Source organism: Oncorhynchus masou, chromosome 12, assembly GCF_036934945.1.
Source record: "Oncorhynchus masou masou isolate Uvic2021 chromosome 12, UVic_Omas_1.1, whole genome shotgun sequence".
In the NCBI taxonomy this organism is placed as follows: domain Eukaryota; kingdom Metazoa; phylum Chordata; class Actinopteri; order Salmoniformes; family Salmonidae; genus Oncorhynchus; species Oncorhynchus masou.
Window position 1 is genome coordinate 47,599,035 of NC_088223.1, and position 17,202 is coordinate 47,616,236.

Consider the following 17,202-nt stretch of genomic DNA (forward strand, 5'->3'; position numbering starts at 1 on the left):
GGTCGCTGTTGCAAATGAGAACTTGTTCTCAACTAGCCTACCTGGTTAAATAAAGGTGAAATAAATAAAAAAAATCAAAAGTGCCGTGAACCAAAACCCTTCTGGAACCCGATGGTCACTCTGACAGAGCTCCAGTCCGGTACCGTTGCCCCATCTCTGGTTTACTACCCATGCCTGCTTTGACCTGTCTAATGCCAGCCCCTGTTGGAATATTAAACCATTGTCAATTCGACATGTCTGCATCTGGGTCTTACATTGACTCCTGACACACTGCTGCAATCTAGTGGCCAAAGTCTAAATTGTGCTTGGGCTGGAATAATACATTATGGCCTTTCAAATGTATTTCTAAGATGATCGGTACAAAAGAAATATAATTGTTTTTTCTTTTTTCTTTGTATTATCTTTTACCAGATCTAATGTGTTCTTTTCCTACATTAATTTCACATTTCCACAAACTTCAAAGTGTTTATTTTCAAATGGTATCAAGAATATGCATATCCTTGCTTCAGGTCCTGAGCTACAGGCAGCTAGATTTGGGTATGTCATTTTAGGCAAAAATTAAAAAAAAGGTGCATGATCATTACACAGGTGCACCTTGTGCTGGGGACATTCAAATTCCACTTTAAAATGTGTTTTGCATATACAATTGGCATACTGACTGCAGGACTGTCCACCAGAGCTGATGCCAGAGAATTGAATGTTAATTTCTCTACCATAAGCCACCTCCAACGTCATTTTAGGGAATTTGGCAGTATGTCCAACCGTTCTTACAACCACAGACCACATCGGACTTCTTCACCTTTTTTGATCCACCCGTACAGCTGATGGAACAGATGTATTTATGTCTGTAATATAGCATTTTTATTTGTGGGAGAAAACTCATTCTGATTGGCTGGGCCTGGCTCACCCAGTGGGTGGGCCTATGCCCTTCCAAGCCCACCCATCACTGCACCCCTGCCCACTGGGGCCAAGCTTCCTGCCATCCAGAATTTCTATTCCAGGCAGTGTCAGAGGAAGGCCTTAAAACTTGTTAAAGACTCCAGCCACCCAAGTCATAGACTGTTCTCTCTGCTACCGCACAGCAAGCGGTAACGGAGCGCCAAGTCTAGTTCCAAAGGCTTCTTAACAGCTTCTACCACCAAGCCATAAGACTCCTGAACAGCTAATCAAATGGCTGCCCAGAGTTTTTGCATATATGCAAACAGACCATAAATGTCTCAGATTTTGTTTTCTTGGAAAGCTGTTAGTGTTATTATATAATAACATATGAGTACTTGTTGCATTTACAACTTGTCTAAGTTTTATCATCAGTGAATTTGGTGTAGGAAATGTGGGGACCTGGTGTCCAATATGTGTGTGGAAAACATTTAATCACAGGTAAGACCAACTCCCTGGCCAACGTGGCTGACATTTGGACAATCTTAGTAAGGTTCATGGCCATTCTAGTATTCTAATTCCTAATTTTATGGTCCCAATTTACACTGCAGACGTTTGTCTAGACTGGAGCCGTCTAGACTGGAGCCGTTCTGGATTCCTCGCCTAGCTGTTGTCTGGACTGGGTGTAACAAAATAGTTCTGTCTGGCATTATTTTATCCACCACGGTCATTGATTGCGCTTCATAATAGATTACAGTATATTACAATGCAGTAGTGTATTTCTAATGACCTGCCTGTTGGTCAATGCTGGTCTTAACCATACTGAGGTCAATGCCTGTGGCCTGTATGTGTGACTATTTCGCGGGAGGAAAGTATTTGAAAGGAGCGCATGTTTTTCTCTACGGAAGTGACTGTGAGACACTTATGGCGGCACTGTCCAATTCCTGATTTCTTTGAAAGTTGCGTTGACGGCGTTTAGTTGGGACCTTTGCCATATTTCGTAAACCAACTTATTTATCAACGAAACTAAGCAAGGTTAGAAGGGCATTGTTTGCATTTCATAAAGACGTCTTTTCACACTTAGTGAAAGTCTAGCTTGGTAGTGACCGAGAACCAGTGAATGTTATTCGTCTGGATTCCTCGCTTTCGTATTTAATGACGGTTTTGCGTTGTAAGCTACTTTTTACGTTTTATGTTTTCATTCATTTTCAGTGGAGTGTGGCGAAAGTGAGATTTGAACTGAGCCCACGATTGCCATTGGCCAGTGTCTACTCGACCTGCAGTTTCGGGAGGGAAGAGGCTGGGGTCCCGACTCAACTGGAGTCGCTCGGGTTGTACCATGCTGAAGACCCGTCACCGCTTACTTGGCATTCACACTTTCGTCGGAGTTACATCTAGAATATGGGGGTTTATTCTGTACATACTCAGGAAGCATTTACGGACGGTGAGTTTTCTAGAACTAAAAGTGTAATAATATTGGCCCCTACTAAAGTATTTCTCCTAATTAATATCACTTGGATAAGTGATATTGGAAGCTGGATTAACTAATATTCACACGGCCCATTTGGATTTGCCAATGCTCTTGACAGACGCGGTTAATCGGAAACTCACACACACGCCAAAATATCTATTAAAAGCTCTGAATGGTACTTCACTGTGCTATTTGATTCCAAATTAAATCTTGGTAACATTTCAAAGACCTCGAGGAAAACTGTCAAACAGGTATAATCAATACGGGTTGTCTTAACATGTGCTACTACACACGTAACGAAACGCAACATTTAAATTGTTTAATGAGTTTAAATACAATGTCTCTGAAATTTTCCATACACACAAAAAGCTTATTTCTCTCAATTTGTGCTCAAATTTGTATACAACCCTGTTCGTAAGCATTTCTCCCATGCCAAGATAATCCATCCACCTAACAAGTGTGGGATATTAAGAAGTTGATTAAACCGCCTGACCATTACACAGGTGCACCTTGTGCTGGGGACAAATAGCCTCTCCAAAATATGCAGTTTTCACACCACACAATTCCACAGATGTCCCAAGTTGAGGGAACGTGCAGTTGACAATTTTATGTTACATGCGCTCAATACAACAGGTGTAGACCTTACAGTGAAATGTTTACTTACAAGCCCTTAACCAACAGTGCTTTAAGAAGTAAAGTTAAAAAAATAGATGAGTAGAAAATAACAATTGTTGCAACCCCTATTACTAGTCTGTTCAACCTCTTTCGTATTGTCTGAGATTCCCAAAGATTGGAAATTTGCCACGGTCATCCCCTTTTCAAAGGGGGAGACACTCTAGACCCAAACTGCTACAGACTTATATCTATCCTACCCTGCCTTTCTAAGGTCTTCGAAAGCCAAGTTAACAAACCGACCATTTCGAATCCCACCATACCTTTTCCGCTATTCAATCTGGTTTCAGAGCTGGTCATGGGTGCACCTCAGCCACGCTCAAGGTCCTAAACGATATCTTAACCGCCATCGATAAAAGACAATACTGTGCAGCCGTCTTAGTCAACCTGGCCAAGGCTTTCAACACTTGTAAATCACTGCATTCTTATCGGCAGACTCAATAGCCTTGGTTTCTCAAATGACTGCCTCGCCTGGTTCACCAACTACTTCTCTGATAGAGTTCAGTGTGTCAAATCAGAGGGCCTGTTTTCCGGACCCCTAGGCAGTCTCTGGGGGTGCCACAGGGTTCAATTCTCGGGTTGACTCTCTTCTCTGTATACATTAAGGATGTCACTCTTGCTGCTGGTGATTCTCTGATCCACCTCTACGCAGACGACACCATTCTGTGTACATCTGGCCCTTCTTTGGACACTGTGTTAACAAACCTCCAAATGAGCTTCAATGCCATACAACTCTCCTTCCGTGGCCTCAAATTGCTCTTACATGCAAGTAAAACTAAATGCATGCTCTTCAACCAATCACTGCCCGCATCTGCCCGCCCGTCCAGCATCACTACACTGGACGGTTCTGACTTAGAATATGTGGACAACTACAAATACTTAGGTGTCTGGTTAGACTGTAAACCAGACTCTCCTTCCAGACTCACATTAAGCATCTCCAATCCAAAATTAAATCTAGAATCGGCTTCCTATTTCACAACAAAGCATCCTTCACTCGTGCTGCCAAACACACCCTCGTAAAACTGACCATCCTACCGATCCCTGATTTCGGCAATGTCATTTACAAAATAGCCTCCAACACTCTACTCAACAAATTGGACGCAGTCTATCACAGTGCCATCCGTTTTGTCACCGTGCATTCATTCTCTCAAGATGCTGAAAGAATGAAATAATATTTTTCCCCTATTGTTTCCCAGACAACTTACATTTGGTGTATAATTTTACTGTAAGAAATCCTTAATTCTGCCGGAGCTCATATTGTAGTAGGCTATATGAGAGGTTATAAACCTACAGTCAGTGTCCAGATTTCAGTTAGGCTACTATTCCATTTTACCCATCTGAACAGTCAATCTGAACTGAGGTAATATTAATCCGGGACACTCAAATTTGTATAATATGTTACATTTCGTATGGTATTTATTCATTTGTGGATGTCCATCATCCATTTTGTATGATACACTAGGTGAGCAAATGTATGTGGACACCTGCTTGTCGAACAGCCAATTCCCAAAATCATGGGCATTAATATGGCGTTTGCTGCTATAACAGCCCCAACTCTTCTGGGAAGGCTTTTCACTTGATATTGGAGTATTGCTGCAGGGACTTGCTTCCATTCAGCCACGAGCATTCGTGAGGTCGGGTAGAGATGTTGGGCAATTAGGCCTTGCTCGCAGTCGGCGTTCCAATTCATCCCCAAGGTATTCGACGGGGTTAAGGTCCGGGCTCTGTGCAGGCCAGTCAAGTTCTTCCAATCCCATCTCGACAAACCATTTCTGTATGGACCTCATTTGTGCATGGGGCATTGTCATGCTGAAACAGGAAAGGGCCTTCCCCAAATTGTTGTCACAAAGTTGGAAGCACAAAATTGTCTAGAATGTCATTGTATTATTTAACATTAAGATTTCCCTTCACTGGAACTAAGGGGCCTAGCCCCAACCATGGAAAAACAGCCCCAGACCAATATTCCTTTTCCACCAATCTTTACAATTGAAAATATGTATTGGGGCAGGTAGCGTTCTCTTGGCATCCGCCAAACCCAGATTAGTCCATCGGACTGCCAGATGAGGAGCGTGATTCATCACTCCAGAGAACGCGTTTCCACTGCTCCAGAGTCCAATGGCGGTAAGCTTTACACCACTCCAGCCGATGCTTCGCATTGCATATAGTGATTTTAGGCTACTTGGCCATGGAAATCCATTTCATGAAGTTCCAGACTAAGTTATTTTGCTGACGTTGCTTTCAGAGGCGGTTTGGAACTTGGTAGTGAGTGTTGCAACTGAGGACAGACAATTTTTATGCACTACACAATTCAGCAGTTGGAAGTCCTGTTCTGTTAGCTTGTGTGGCCTACCATTTCACGGTTGAGCCGTTGTTGCTCTTAGACGTTTCCACTTCACAACAACAGCACATAAAGTTGACCGGGGCAGCTCTAGCAGGGCAGAAATGTGACGAACTGACTTGGAAAGGTGGCATCCAATGACAGTGCCACGTTGAAAGTCACTGAGCTCTTCAGTAAGGTTGTTCTACTGCCAATGGTTGTCTTTGAAGATTGCATGGCTGTGTGCTCAATTTTATACACCTGTCAGCAATGTGTGTGGCTGAAATGGCAGAATCCACTAATTTGGAGTGTCCACATACTTTTGTGTATGTTACCAATTGTAATTCGTACAATATGTTACGAATTCCAGTTTGTTTTTGCTAACGTTAGTGACATAGCTAATTCTAGCTAGGGGTTAAGGTTAGGAGTTAGGCTGAAGGTTTAGCTAACATGCTAAGTAGTTGCTAAAAAGTAGTAAGTAGTTGCAAAGTTCTTAATGAGCGAAAATGCTAAAGTTGTCCATGATGAGATTTGAACACACAACCTTCGGGTTTCTAGACGTTCGAGTTATACGTCCACCCATCCACCTTGACCAATCACCCTACTTTTTGTTTTTGCCTTAAGTAACCTGTCTTATGTAACCATACCAAATGTAACACATCTTACTAATTTGAGTCCAGGATTTACATTTACTATGATACGTCTAGTTTATGAGACTAGGCTGGAACAGTTCAGTTCCCTTGATGTGCCATTTTGAAGTCCCCATTTTGTGACCATTATTTTGGCGATTGGCGTGTATTTGGCGTGCTAGTTAGGCACTAAAGCTTCGGCTAAGGCTATGCACTAACGCCAGATAAAAAATAATGAGAGAAACTTCCATGTCACCTATAGATACAACTGGTACAAGAATTATACATGTAGGCATTTTGTATGCATTATTTTCTCTCTATTCAATCCGCCTGCCACCCACCCGCCCTTCATCCACACAATATTTCATGACCCTAAAACCTGCCGCACCCAACCTGTGGGGACTGCGGGTTGAGTCAACCTGCGCATCACTAGTACTGTACCCACAACTATCTGACTGTCAGTATACACTGACACCTACAGAAATAACTTCTATATAGACATCTGTCTGGAACCCATCAGAGGGTTGTTCAGTTCACACAACTGATCTAGGCTTAGTTCCAAGTGAATAGAGAGCAAAACAATGTGTGTAATCGACAAATATATTTTAAAATACTCCAGCACCCTGGTATTTCGCCACAATGTATTTAACAAACTGCCTATTGTTTATCGCAAAATATTTTGAGATTAGTTTTGGTAATTTGACATTTCAGTTGATCAATTGTGACAGTTAATCATCTCTACCTCTGCAGATAATCCAGTACCAAACGGTGCGTTATGACACACTACCTCTGTTGCCTGTGTCCAGAAACAGACTCAGTAAGTATCCTGTCACTATAGCGTCAAAAAGGTCAAAGGGTCTTAATCTTGTCCCAGATCTGTTACTGCTGCCTTTGCTTTTTTTACAGTACAAAACATACAAAAGCCAACATACAGACACACAAACATCACACCTGCCCAGACCAACTTGTTCTCACCCCTATCTCCAGTGCCTGCACTACTCTCTGCCACGTCCTCAAATTGCACCATTTTGTTCCTCTGTCGCCCACATCTGACAATATTTAGATAATGAAGCATATTATTTTTCCCTTGTCTTAACGATGGGGGATTGGTTGTTTTCCAGTTATGTAAAAAAAAAAGAAGTTTTTATACCAAAGTAAATGATGAGTATCGTCCAACCCATCTTCAGTTTGTAACCATTGTTCCTTTTTAGTGCATTAAAATTGTTTTGATAAAAATATATATTTACCCCGTTTTCTCCCCAATTTCATGATATCCAATTGGTAGTTAGTCTTGTTCCATCGCTGCAACTCCCCTATGGACTCGGGAGAGGCGAATGTTGAGAACCATGCATCCTCCAGAACATGACCCTGCCAAGCTGCACTGCCAGCTAACCCGGAAGCCAGCTACACCAATGTGTCAGACGAAACACCTGCCACAAGGATTCCTTAGAGCGCGATGGGACAAGGAAATCCCGGCCAGCCAAAGCCTCCCCTAACCCGGATGACACTGAGACAATTATGCGCAGCCTCATGGATCTCTTGGTCACGGCCGGCTGTGACAGAACCTGTAATCGAACCCGGGGCTGTAGTGACGCATCAAGCATTGCGATGCAGTATCTTAGACCGCTCCGCCTCTCGGGAGGCCTATAGTGCATTCAAACATACAGTGCCTTGCGAAAGTATTCGGCCACCTTGAACTTTGTGACCTTTTGTCACATTTCAGGCTTCAAACATAAAGATATAAAACTGTATATTTTTGTGAAGAATCATCAAGTGGGACACATTCATGAAGTGGAGCGACATTTATTGGATATTTCAAACTTTTTTAACAAATCAAAAACTGAAAAATTGGGTGTGCAAAATTATTCAGCCCCTTTACTTTCAGTGCAGCAAACTCTCTCCAGAAGTTCAGTGAGGATCTCTGAATGATCCAATGTTGACCTAAATGACTAATGATGATAAATACAATCCACCTGTGTGTAATCAAGTCTCCGTATAAATGCACCTGCACTGTGATAGTCTCAGAGGTCCATTAAAAGCGCAGAGAGCATCATGAAGAACAAGGAACACACCAGGCAGGTCCGAGATACTGTTGTGAAGAGGTTTAAAGCCGGATTTGGATACAAAAATATTTCCCAAGCTTTAAACATCCCAAGGAGCACTGTGCAAGCGATAATATTGAAATGGAAGGAGTATCAGACCACTGCAAATCTACCAAGACCTGGCCGTCCCTCTAAACTTTCAGCTCATACAAGGAGAAGACTGATCAGAGATGCAGCCAAGAGGCCCATGATCACTCTGGATGAACTGCAGAGATCTACAGCTGAGGTGGGAGACTCTGTCCATAGGACAACAATCAGTCGTATATTGCACAAATCTGGCCTTTATGGAAGAGTGGCAAGAAGAAAGCCATTTCTTAAAGATATCCATAAAAAGTGTTGTTTAAAGTTTGCCACAAGCCACCTGGGAGACACACCAAACATGTGGAAGAAGGTGCTCTGGTCAGATGAAACCAAAATTGAACTTTTTGGCAACAATGCAAAACGTTATGTTTGGCGTAAAAGCAACACAGCTCATCACGCTGAACACACCATACCCACTGTCAAACATGGTGGTGGCAGCATCATGGTTTGGGCCTGCTTTTCTTCAGCAGGGACAGGGAAGATGGTTAAAATTGATGGGAAGATGGATGGAGCCAAATACAGGACCATTCTGGAAGAACCTGATGGAGTCTGCAAAAGACCTGAGACTGGGACGGAGATTTGTCTTCCAACAAGACAATGATCCAAAACATAAAGCAAAATCTACAATGGAATGGTTCAGAAATAAACATATCCAGGTGTTAGAATGGCCAAGTCAAAGTCCAGACCTGAATCCAGTCCAGAATCTGTGGAAAGAACTGAACTGCTGTTCACAAATGCGCTCCATCCAACCTCACTGAGCTCGAGCTGTTTTGCAAGGAGGAATGGGAAAAAATTTCAGTCTCTCGATGTGCAAAACCGATAGAGACATACCCCAAGCGACTTACAGCTGTAATCGCAGCAAAAGGTGGTGCTACAAAGTATTAACTTAAGGGGGCCGAATACTTTCGCAAGGCACTGTATGTCTCAAGTAAAAGCCTTGGGTGGCGAGTTGATACAATTCCAAGTCTGAGAGGTTAAAACCATATAAAGACTTATGGCAGAGTATACTTTTTAAAGGAATGTCTTCGGTGGGGTAATTGGGATTACCGAGAATAAAAAATATATACATTTTGGGAGCCATGCCATTCTGAAGAGGTTTATTTTACCCATAAGATTCATGGGAAGAATGTTACATTTTAATGAATTCTGTTTTCATATTGTTGAGTAATGGGATAAAGGTATCTTTTTATATTTGTTGTTTTGTCACTTAAGCATCTTATGTATTTTTTGTGGTCCACTTAAAGGATTGCTGTAGATCACTAGTTATTATTTAAATTTTACCTGTTGCCATTATTTCAGTTTTTTACATGTACATTTTATATCCTGAAATGTAATTATTCTGAAAATATTTCTAACAAGGGGGGCATTGAGTTTTCAATATTGGTCAGGTATGTCAGGAGAACGGCAAATAAGTTTAGATTATATTCATGTTTACCAATACTGATAGCTGTTACGTTTTGGGTCCTGTCTAATTCTTTCTGTAATTGCCAGTGCAAACAGGAGGGGAGAGAATACGTCACTGTCTTGTTCCCCTTAAGCAATTTCAGATAATGTATTATTTGTATATTTTTGCTTTAGGATATTTGTAATATTTTTATTACATTTATTTCAGCTGGAAAGTTGAAGGATTGCAGTTTTTTTTTATAGGAAAAGCCAAGACAGTTGAAAGCCTTTTCGGCATCAACAGCCATTATTGATAAATGCATCTTTTTTTTGCATATTGTATCGTACTGAAACATGTTCTTGTAAATGTCTATTAATATGTCCAAACTATTATTGTCGTTGTCATGACATTGAATGTAAGGGTTGCCATGACAGAACAAACAGATCTTGGACCAGGCTTTGACGGTAGGAGTTATGAGTATGACTTAACAAACAGATCTGGGACCAGGCTAGAGGCCAGAGATTTATGGCTTTGAAATTGAAAAATTACGAGATTACTTGTTTAGTCTTTCATGTGGTATTGACTGTGATTGGACTTGGGCTCCTGCTCATCAGATGCAGTCAAGAGGAAGATTCTGGTGCTGGACCTTGACGAGACCCTAATCCACTCCCACCCTGATAGGTTGGTTAGACCCAAAGGGAGACCCAAAGTGAGACCAGGCACTCCACCAGACTTCATCCTAAAGGTATTGGCCTATATGTTCACTGTGTGATTAATTCGCGTCATGCTGTCACCTTGTCAACACACGCCAGACTGACTCGCACGCTTAACCTTACCTGTTCTCTTTTATTCATATTCTCTCTCCCATGAAGGTGGTGATCAACAGACATCCTGTCAGGTTTTTAGTACATAAAAGACCGCATGTGGACTTCTTCTTAGAAGTGGTAAGTGATGGGCCTTTTGTGTTAACATCCAAATAAGTACAATATAGTAGCAAGTATGAACATTATTCAACTAAGCTTTGGATATACGATTTCAAGCAGCTAAATACTTTGTGTTCGCATCTTGTTTATGCTCTCTGCGGTGCTTCTTGGTGCCAAAAACACTGGTTAGAGTTGTGGTTTGAATAAAAGACTGTATCTTGACGTTTGAGTTGGGGCTATTGTCGTGGTGTCCATTTAAAATACAGAGAGGAGGATGGCAGTTTTATTATTGCAGTTTAGATCATGAAATTATATTGAAGGATGAATGGATATTAGTAAAATTACGGTGAAAGGATGGTTAACTGGAAGAAAAAAAATACATGAGTGATTTGATATATGGAAAAACAAATGCATATAAATGTACTCATAAACCTCATAACATTTCAAAGGAATATCACTGTAGTGAAAGTTAAGCAATGGGTAAAATAAAGTTATGGTAAACATATAAATTAGTAACAGTAAATGTTCTCAATAAAATTCTAATACAAATCAATAAATAAAAACTTATGTGATCAATAAACACATCCAAAACGCAAAGGAAAGGTTATAAGAGAAAAGGTGTGTTGTAACAAACACTTGCAAACTGGTAAGGTCTGGAGCTGACGCTTTTTCTTTGATATCATGGCGGTTGCACATTTTGTTTGTTTATGCTGCCACCTACTGTGCCGGAGTGTAGTCGATCACGTTACATTTTGTGATACAAAAATAAGAAGGACTAACTAACCCTACACTGAGTGTACCAAACATTAGGAACACCTTCCTAATATATTGAGTTGCATCACTTTTGCCCTCAGAACAGCCTTAATTTGTCGGAGCATTGACTCTACAAGGTGTCAAAAGCATTCCACAGGGATGCTGGCCCATGTTGATGTCCAATGCTTCCTTCCCTCAGTTGTCAAGTTGGCTGGGTGTCCTTTGGGCGGTGAACCATTCTTGATACACATGGGAAACTGTTGAGTGAAAAGCTCAGCAACGTTGCAGTTCTTGACGCACTCAAACTGGTGTGCTTGGCACCTACTACCATACCCCGCACTTAAATATTTTGTCTTGCCCAGTCGCACTCTGAATGGCACACGGTAACAATCCATGTCTCAAGGCTTAAATATCTGTCTGTACCTGTCTGCAACATTGATCTGAAGTGGATTTAATAAGTGACATCAATAAGGGATCATAGCTTTCACCTGGTCAGTCTGTCTTGGAAAGAGCAGTTGTTTTGTACACTGTTTTGTAACACTATTTCCTAAAAATGGTAACACCACCCCATTACACTACTTTGACTGTAACTGATCTTACACCAGGCCAGTGGCCTGGGAGGACAGTACTCTTTCGTTCCACACACCTTGTAACTCTTCTGCAGTAAAACCTCTTCCCCCCAGTACTTCTCTGCAGCTCCCACCACAACCATCTGTTTTCTGTGATTTCCGTTCTATTTCTACAGTTGATAACCATGGCAATGAATGTGACGAATCCAACCTTACCGAAGCAGAAATTCATATCACTTTGTATTGCCCAAGGCCTGGTACTCACCCTTGACCCATCATCCTTTACTCCAGTGTTTCCCAAACTCGGTCCTGGGACCCCAAGGGGTGCATGTTTTGGTATTTGCCCTAACACCTGCACAGCTGATTTCAAATCATCAAAGCATGATGATTATTTGAATTTGCTGTGTAGTGCTAGAGCAAAAACCAAAACGTGCACCCCTTGGGGCCCCGAGGACCGACTTTGGGGAAACCCTGCTCTACTCTCTTTACTGCCTCAGCATATGACACCTTCTGTTCTACTCTGACCCTGGCAGCCTCAACTTGTCTCTCTCGCACCGGGTAATTCTGATCCCCAGCAACATGGGCACCGCCATAATTTTTTTTTCAATGATACTACACATTCCTTTGTCCCATGCCCTCCTGCACACTTCTCACATCTCGGAATCTCCCTCCTACACACTGCTGCAACATGACCATAAGCTTGGCATCTGAAACACTAATGCGTTCACCACCAAAGCTCTTACAGCATAACTGAAATATTCTAACATAACTTTGTCAGGTAGAATGCTTCAAAACTCAATGACAGTGTCTTCTCAGTTTTACCACGCTCGCCACAATGATTAGGGAAAGGGGTGTGTATTTAAAGCCTCTGCTGGAGGGTGATTGGACAGGGTAGGGTGCTTGGTGATGGTATGAGGGGAGACTGTCAGTCAAGGTAGGGGCAATTGGACAACAGTGATGATGACAAATGTATTTGAAAAGTATTTTGAGCTTCTTCTTTTTTATTTTTTTATTTATTTTTTTAGGTTAGTCAGTGGTATGAGCTGGTGGTTTTCACGGCCAGTATGGAAATATATGGCTCAGCCGTGTCTGACAAGCTAGACAGAGACATCCTTAAACGAAGATACTACAGACAGGTAAACAAACCCACTGACAGGTTCACTTCAGCTGTGTACAGTTATGCACTCTGCTCAGTCTTACACTCTGAGGGCTGGTTTCCCGGATAAAGATTTATGCCTCGTCTTACCCTAAAAAGCACTTTCAATATAAATTCTGTGTCCAGGAAATCGGCCCTGATTGTCTCTGTCATTATTTAAAGGTTCTCTCTATGTAAAGTTAGACTTATCACTCTTTTGCAACATATAAAACTCACTTTTATTCCTAATTTTCATTTCTCTATTTAGCACTGTACATTGGATCTGGGTAGCTATGTTAAAGATCTTTCTGTGGTGCACAATGATCTATCTAGCATAGTCATCCTAGACAACTCGCCTGGAGCCTACCGCATCCACCCTGGTAAGCAGCTGTTACCATGTTATAATGACTACATGATAGGCTTGGGCGATATACCGTATACCATTTAAGAAAGATAAGTCACTCGGGGGCTGTGTGCTCCGCCCCTGCATATAGCGATTTATGTGAAATTATATCCAGCTCAGGGTTACAGCAGAGTCATTCTCGTCTGAGTAATAGTCTCTTTAGCTAACATTCCACTCCTGCCACACCTTATCATTGCTAAAGAGACTGGCCTTTCTGCAATCTTCAAATATGAACATTCATCTTAAATGAGCTTGAGGAGAACAGAGGAGTTAATCATGATTCGATAACCCTCACAGCTATAATCCAATTACGATTATCCAAATATTGGAACTATATCCCTTTTTTTTCTTCCACAAAACACGTTGGTATCCAGTTGTTAAGCAACCATTTTTTTGTTTGTCCGGACGAAACCTGTCCATCTAGCTGCATATTGAATGTTGAGATTGCCGAAACGTTTGTCTCTTTGACAATGACATGGAGTGGAATGTTAGCTAAAAAGACTGGTACCCAGACTAGACGTTCAATCACCTTTCTCGATCAAGATCCCTGTTGCCTAAATTGTTTAATTTATTTTTCCCCAAAAATCTTTAAATAAAATAATGGCGCCTCTTGTGTGCACTTCCGGTAATACCGTAAACCCCAGTGTGGAACAGAAACGGTATGATAATCTGGATACCGCCCAACCCTACTACATGTACAGGTAACTGCCAAAATAAAGGAAACACTTGAGTAAATGAGGGATATATAGTATATTGAAAGAAGGCGCGGTCCCTGAGTTAAAGGAACGATTTTCACATTTTGAATGTTATACTGTTTTTGTGCATCACTGAGTGATGTTCCATTGATTTCCAGGGCCATTTCATGTGTATCTGAGCTATTGCCGTTCAAGCAGGCAGAAATTCAGCCGGTATCACGTAGCATTGCAATAAAGCCACTCGGTACACTGGAAGTTAATAGGAATACGACTTTTAGGTCATTGGCCGTTGCGAATGTCAGACTCCACTCTGCGAGGCACTTTGAACATGGTGAGATTGTAGACGGCTATATTGATAGTGCATTTTGTTTAGGCGATAGTGCATTTTGTTTAGATATTGGATTAGAATATTCAAACTGCATTCTAAAACAATACAATATTCATTAAATTCAGTTTCAAATCCTATGTTGCATACTTCGTAAACAGGTGTGGACTAAGTGAAATGTTTATTTACAGGCCCTTCCAACAATGCAGAGAGAAAGAAAATAGAGAAATAATAGAAAAGTAAAACATGTAATTAAAGTAATAATTGATTCACAATGAGTAACGATAGCTTTGGTATATACAAAGGGTACCAGAACTGAGTTGTGCAGGGATACGAGGTAATTGTGTTTGATATTTGGAAATTCCAAATGGGATTCATATCATTTCTGAGGGCACTGAAATCGCTCCATAAGCGGCACCTGAGACTGCGTTTTCCACCACCATAAACGAAAGACCAAATGATGGAATTTCTCATGGAAGAATGGCATCACATCCATCCAATAGAGTTCCAGGCTCTTGTAGAATCTATCCTAAGGCATATTGATGCTGTTCTGGCGGCTCGTGGTGGCCCGCGCCCTATTAAGACACTTTATGTTGGTGTTTCCTTTTACTTTGTCAGTTACCTGTACAACTCACACGGGATTATATGTCAAGTATATTTGGCTATTTAGTATTTCAAACTAAGTTCAGGTAGATGCCAAGTGCCATTTTCATTGGATTGCTTATACAGAAGGGGCTATTGGCTTGTAACAGTTCTGTCATGGATCTGGCCTGTCTCCGTACCCTCTTGTCAAACATTTGTGTTCGCCTCAGACAATGCAATACCCATCAAATCGTGGTTCAGCGACCCAAGCGACACAGCTCTACTTAACCTGCTACCCATGCTAGACGCACTTAGGTATGTCTCAAAGATGTTACACCTGTGATGAGCAGCCAAGATTAGTGATACCGCTCATCATAACTTATTAGTATGTTGATTTTCCATAGTAATGTTTCTTTATCTTGCCCTCTTCCTCTCAATCTCAGGTTCACCTCAGATGTCCGATCCGTCCTCAGTCGAAAACTCCATCCGCATCGGCTATGGGGATTTGTCCATCAGGGCTAGTATCAGCACCTCCACTTCCTCTCTTTTTAGAATGCCCTTTCTCCTGATTTGCACGACCCCTTCCTCTGCTCTGCCCACATCTCTCAATCTCCATGGTGTGACCCTTTTTAAGAAGAGGGAGGAGAAAAACTGGGGGCCACAAATACAGAGGGGGAGGGGAGGGGGGGGGGGGCGCTAGGTATTATAAAAACAAAGTGGAGAGGGCAAGTTTCTTTTCTTTTTTTTTTTCCCTGAATGGAAACTCTTGCCTTTAGTCCTTGGATTCTGGGAGTTCATGTCGAGTGTTTGTATAAATTTGTGTCTACTTTTTTTTTTTTTTTTTTATAAATTATGTATTCTTTTTAACTATTGACTGGAAATATTGATGATATGAGACCTAAAGAAACCAGTCATTTCTTATTTCCCATCCCATCTTATTATAGTTTATGCCCCTAGAACTCAACTCTTTCTCCACTACTATACCCAGTCTATCATTCTCTCTCAACATGTCTGTTAATCTTTTCTGTTTTATCATCAACCTTCTCAGGTAAGGGTACTTTTAATAGTTTGGTCCTGGAGTTAAAGTTAAGGAATAACTGATCAACAAGCCGAAATAGAACTATATTTACTCAGTGGTTAGGGATGGGCTGGGTCGGGCCAGGTTGGCAATATCTTTCTCAATTATTGGGATATGTGGATTTTTACTGAGGGGTCAACAGGGTGGTTAAGTAATTACTTATTTTCTCCCTTTGTTGAGAATATTTTTTTACTCTTGTGTTCTATTCAGAGATTTACAGAAATAACTGAATTACTTGAACGTTTAGTTGATAGAGAAGACTTACCGTACTTCTCCATCCACAGAGCAAAGATGGGTTTTCTGATTGATTATTCAACAAGCATTCTATTCATGAGCACGTTTTCTTCCTTATACTTTTTAAAGCCTGATTTACACCCATTCACTTTCAACCATGTACACATTATCACATTTCCTTTAATGTAACCCCAACATCCCAGCCCATTGAACAATGTACGCTAAGGCCTTGGTTGGGTTTCTGTGTCACTCAAAATCACATCTATCAGTGTTTCCAATAAAATGCTAGGCATCATACTCTTTAAAAAAAAACATTTGACTGACTTTTAGATCATGATCGTCTTATGTAGATTATTCTATTACTATCTTATTTTGTGAGCTTAACTTGCTGTATTCCATGGTGAATGTCAATCTAAATTCAGAGTAATCTTTTATTATTTAATGGAGAATTTCTTGTAAGTGACTACTGCTACAATAATACAGGTCCCTGGACCAAAGCTTCTCTGGTCTAACAGGGACGGTTGTCACTAGTTAACAAAGTCAGAATTATGGTTAAACCCTTCAATTGATCTTAACATTTTATTTTAAAACAAACCTTAACCACACTGCAAACCTTATATGTAACCTTTAAATTAGCACCAAAAAGCTAATTTGTTAGCCATTTTTTTTACTTTGCTTGTGGAATCTGACTTATCTAGTGGAAACTCTGGAGCATGAGGTTGACATTGCAGTTCCTTCCTGGTTTTGGGGCGGCAGGGTAGCCTAGTGGTTAGTGTTGGACTAGTAACCGAAAGGTTGCAAGTTCAAACCCCCGAGCTGACAAGGTACAAATCTGTTGTTCTGCCCCTGAACAGGCAGTTAACCTAGGCCGTCATTGAAAATAAGAATTTGTTCTTAACTGACTGGCCTAATAAAAAAATAATAACTTATCTAGGGTGAATATGGAAATCGGAAATATGCTATGCTCTTCAAG

General features: G+C 41.1%; 2 protein-coding genes across 2 annotated transcripts in view; one reads left to right on the top strand and one right to left on the bottom strand.

Annotated features, from left to right (window-relative positions):
- Positions 1-17,202, bottom strand: part of senp3a (SUMO specific peptidase 3a) — a 67,520-nt gene that overhangs the window by 16,442 nt on the left and 33,876 nt on the right. The gene's annotated exons all lie outside the window — the stretch shown is intronic.
- On the top strand, positions 1,797-15,617 carry LOC135549339 (CTD nuclear envelope phosphatase 1A-like). Its single transcript, XM_064979337.1, has 8 exons — positions 1,797-1,911; positions 2,089-2,320; positions 6,716-6,782; positions 10,147-10,277; positions 10,405-10,476; positions 12,803-12,913; positions 13,181-13,292; positions 15,361-15,617. The coding sequence occupies exons 2-8, from the start codon at positions 2,216-2,218 to the stop codon at positions 15,615-15,617; spliced, it is 855 nt and encodes a 284-aa protein (XP_064835409.1). The 5' UTR covers positions 1,797-1,911; positions 2,089-2,215.

What these genes read in the sequence shown, in the direction of transcription:
- LOC135549339 (XM_064979337.1), top strand. Translation starts at nt 2,216, where the DNA reads ATGCTGAAGACCCGTCACCGCTTACTTGGCATTCACACTTTCGTCGGA. An exon ending in TGTGTCCAGAAACAGACTCA is followed by an intron (nt 6,783 to 10,146) that starts GTAAGTATCCTG and finishes CCTGCTCATCAG; the next exon opens with ATGCAGTCAAGAGGAAGATT. An exon ending in CACCAGACTTCATCCTAAAG is followed by an intron (nt 10,278 to 10,404) that starts GTATTGGCCTAT and finishes TCTCCCATGAAG; the next exon opens with GTGGTGATCAACAGACATCC.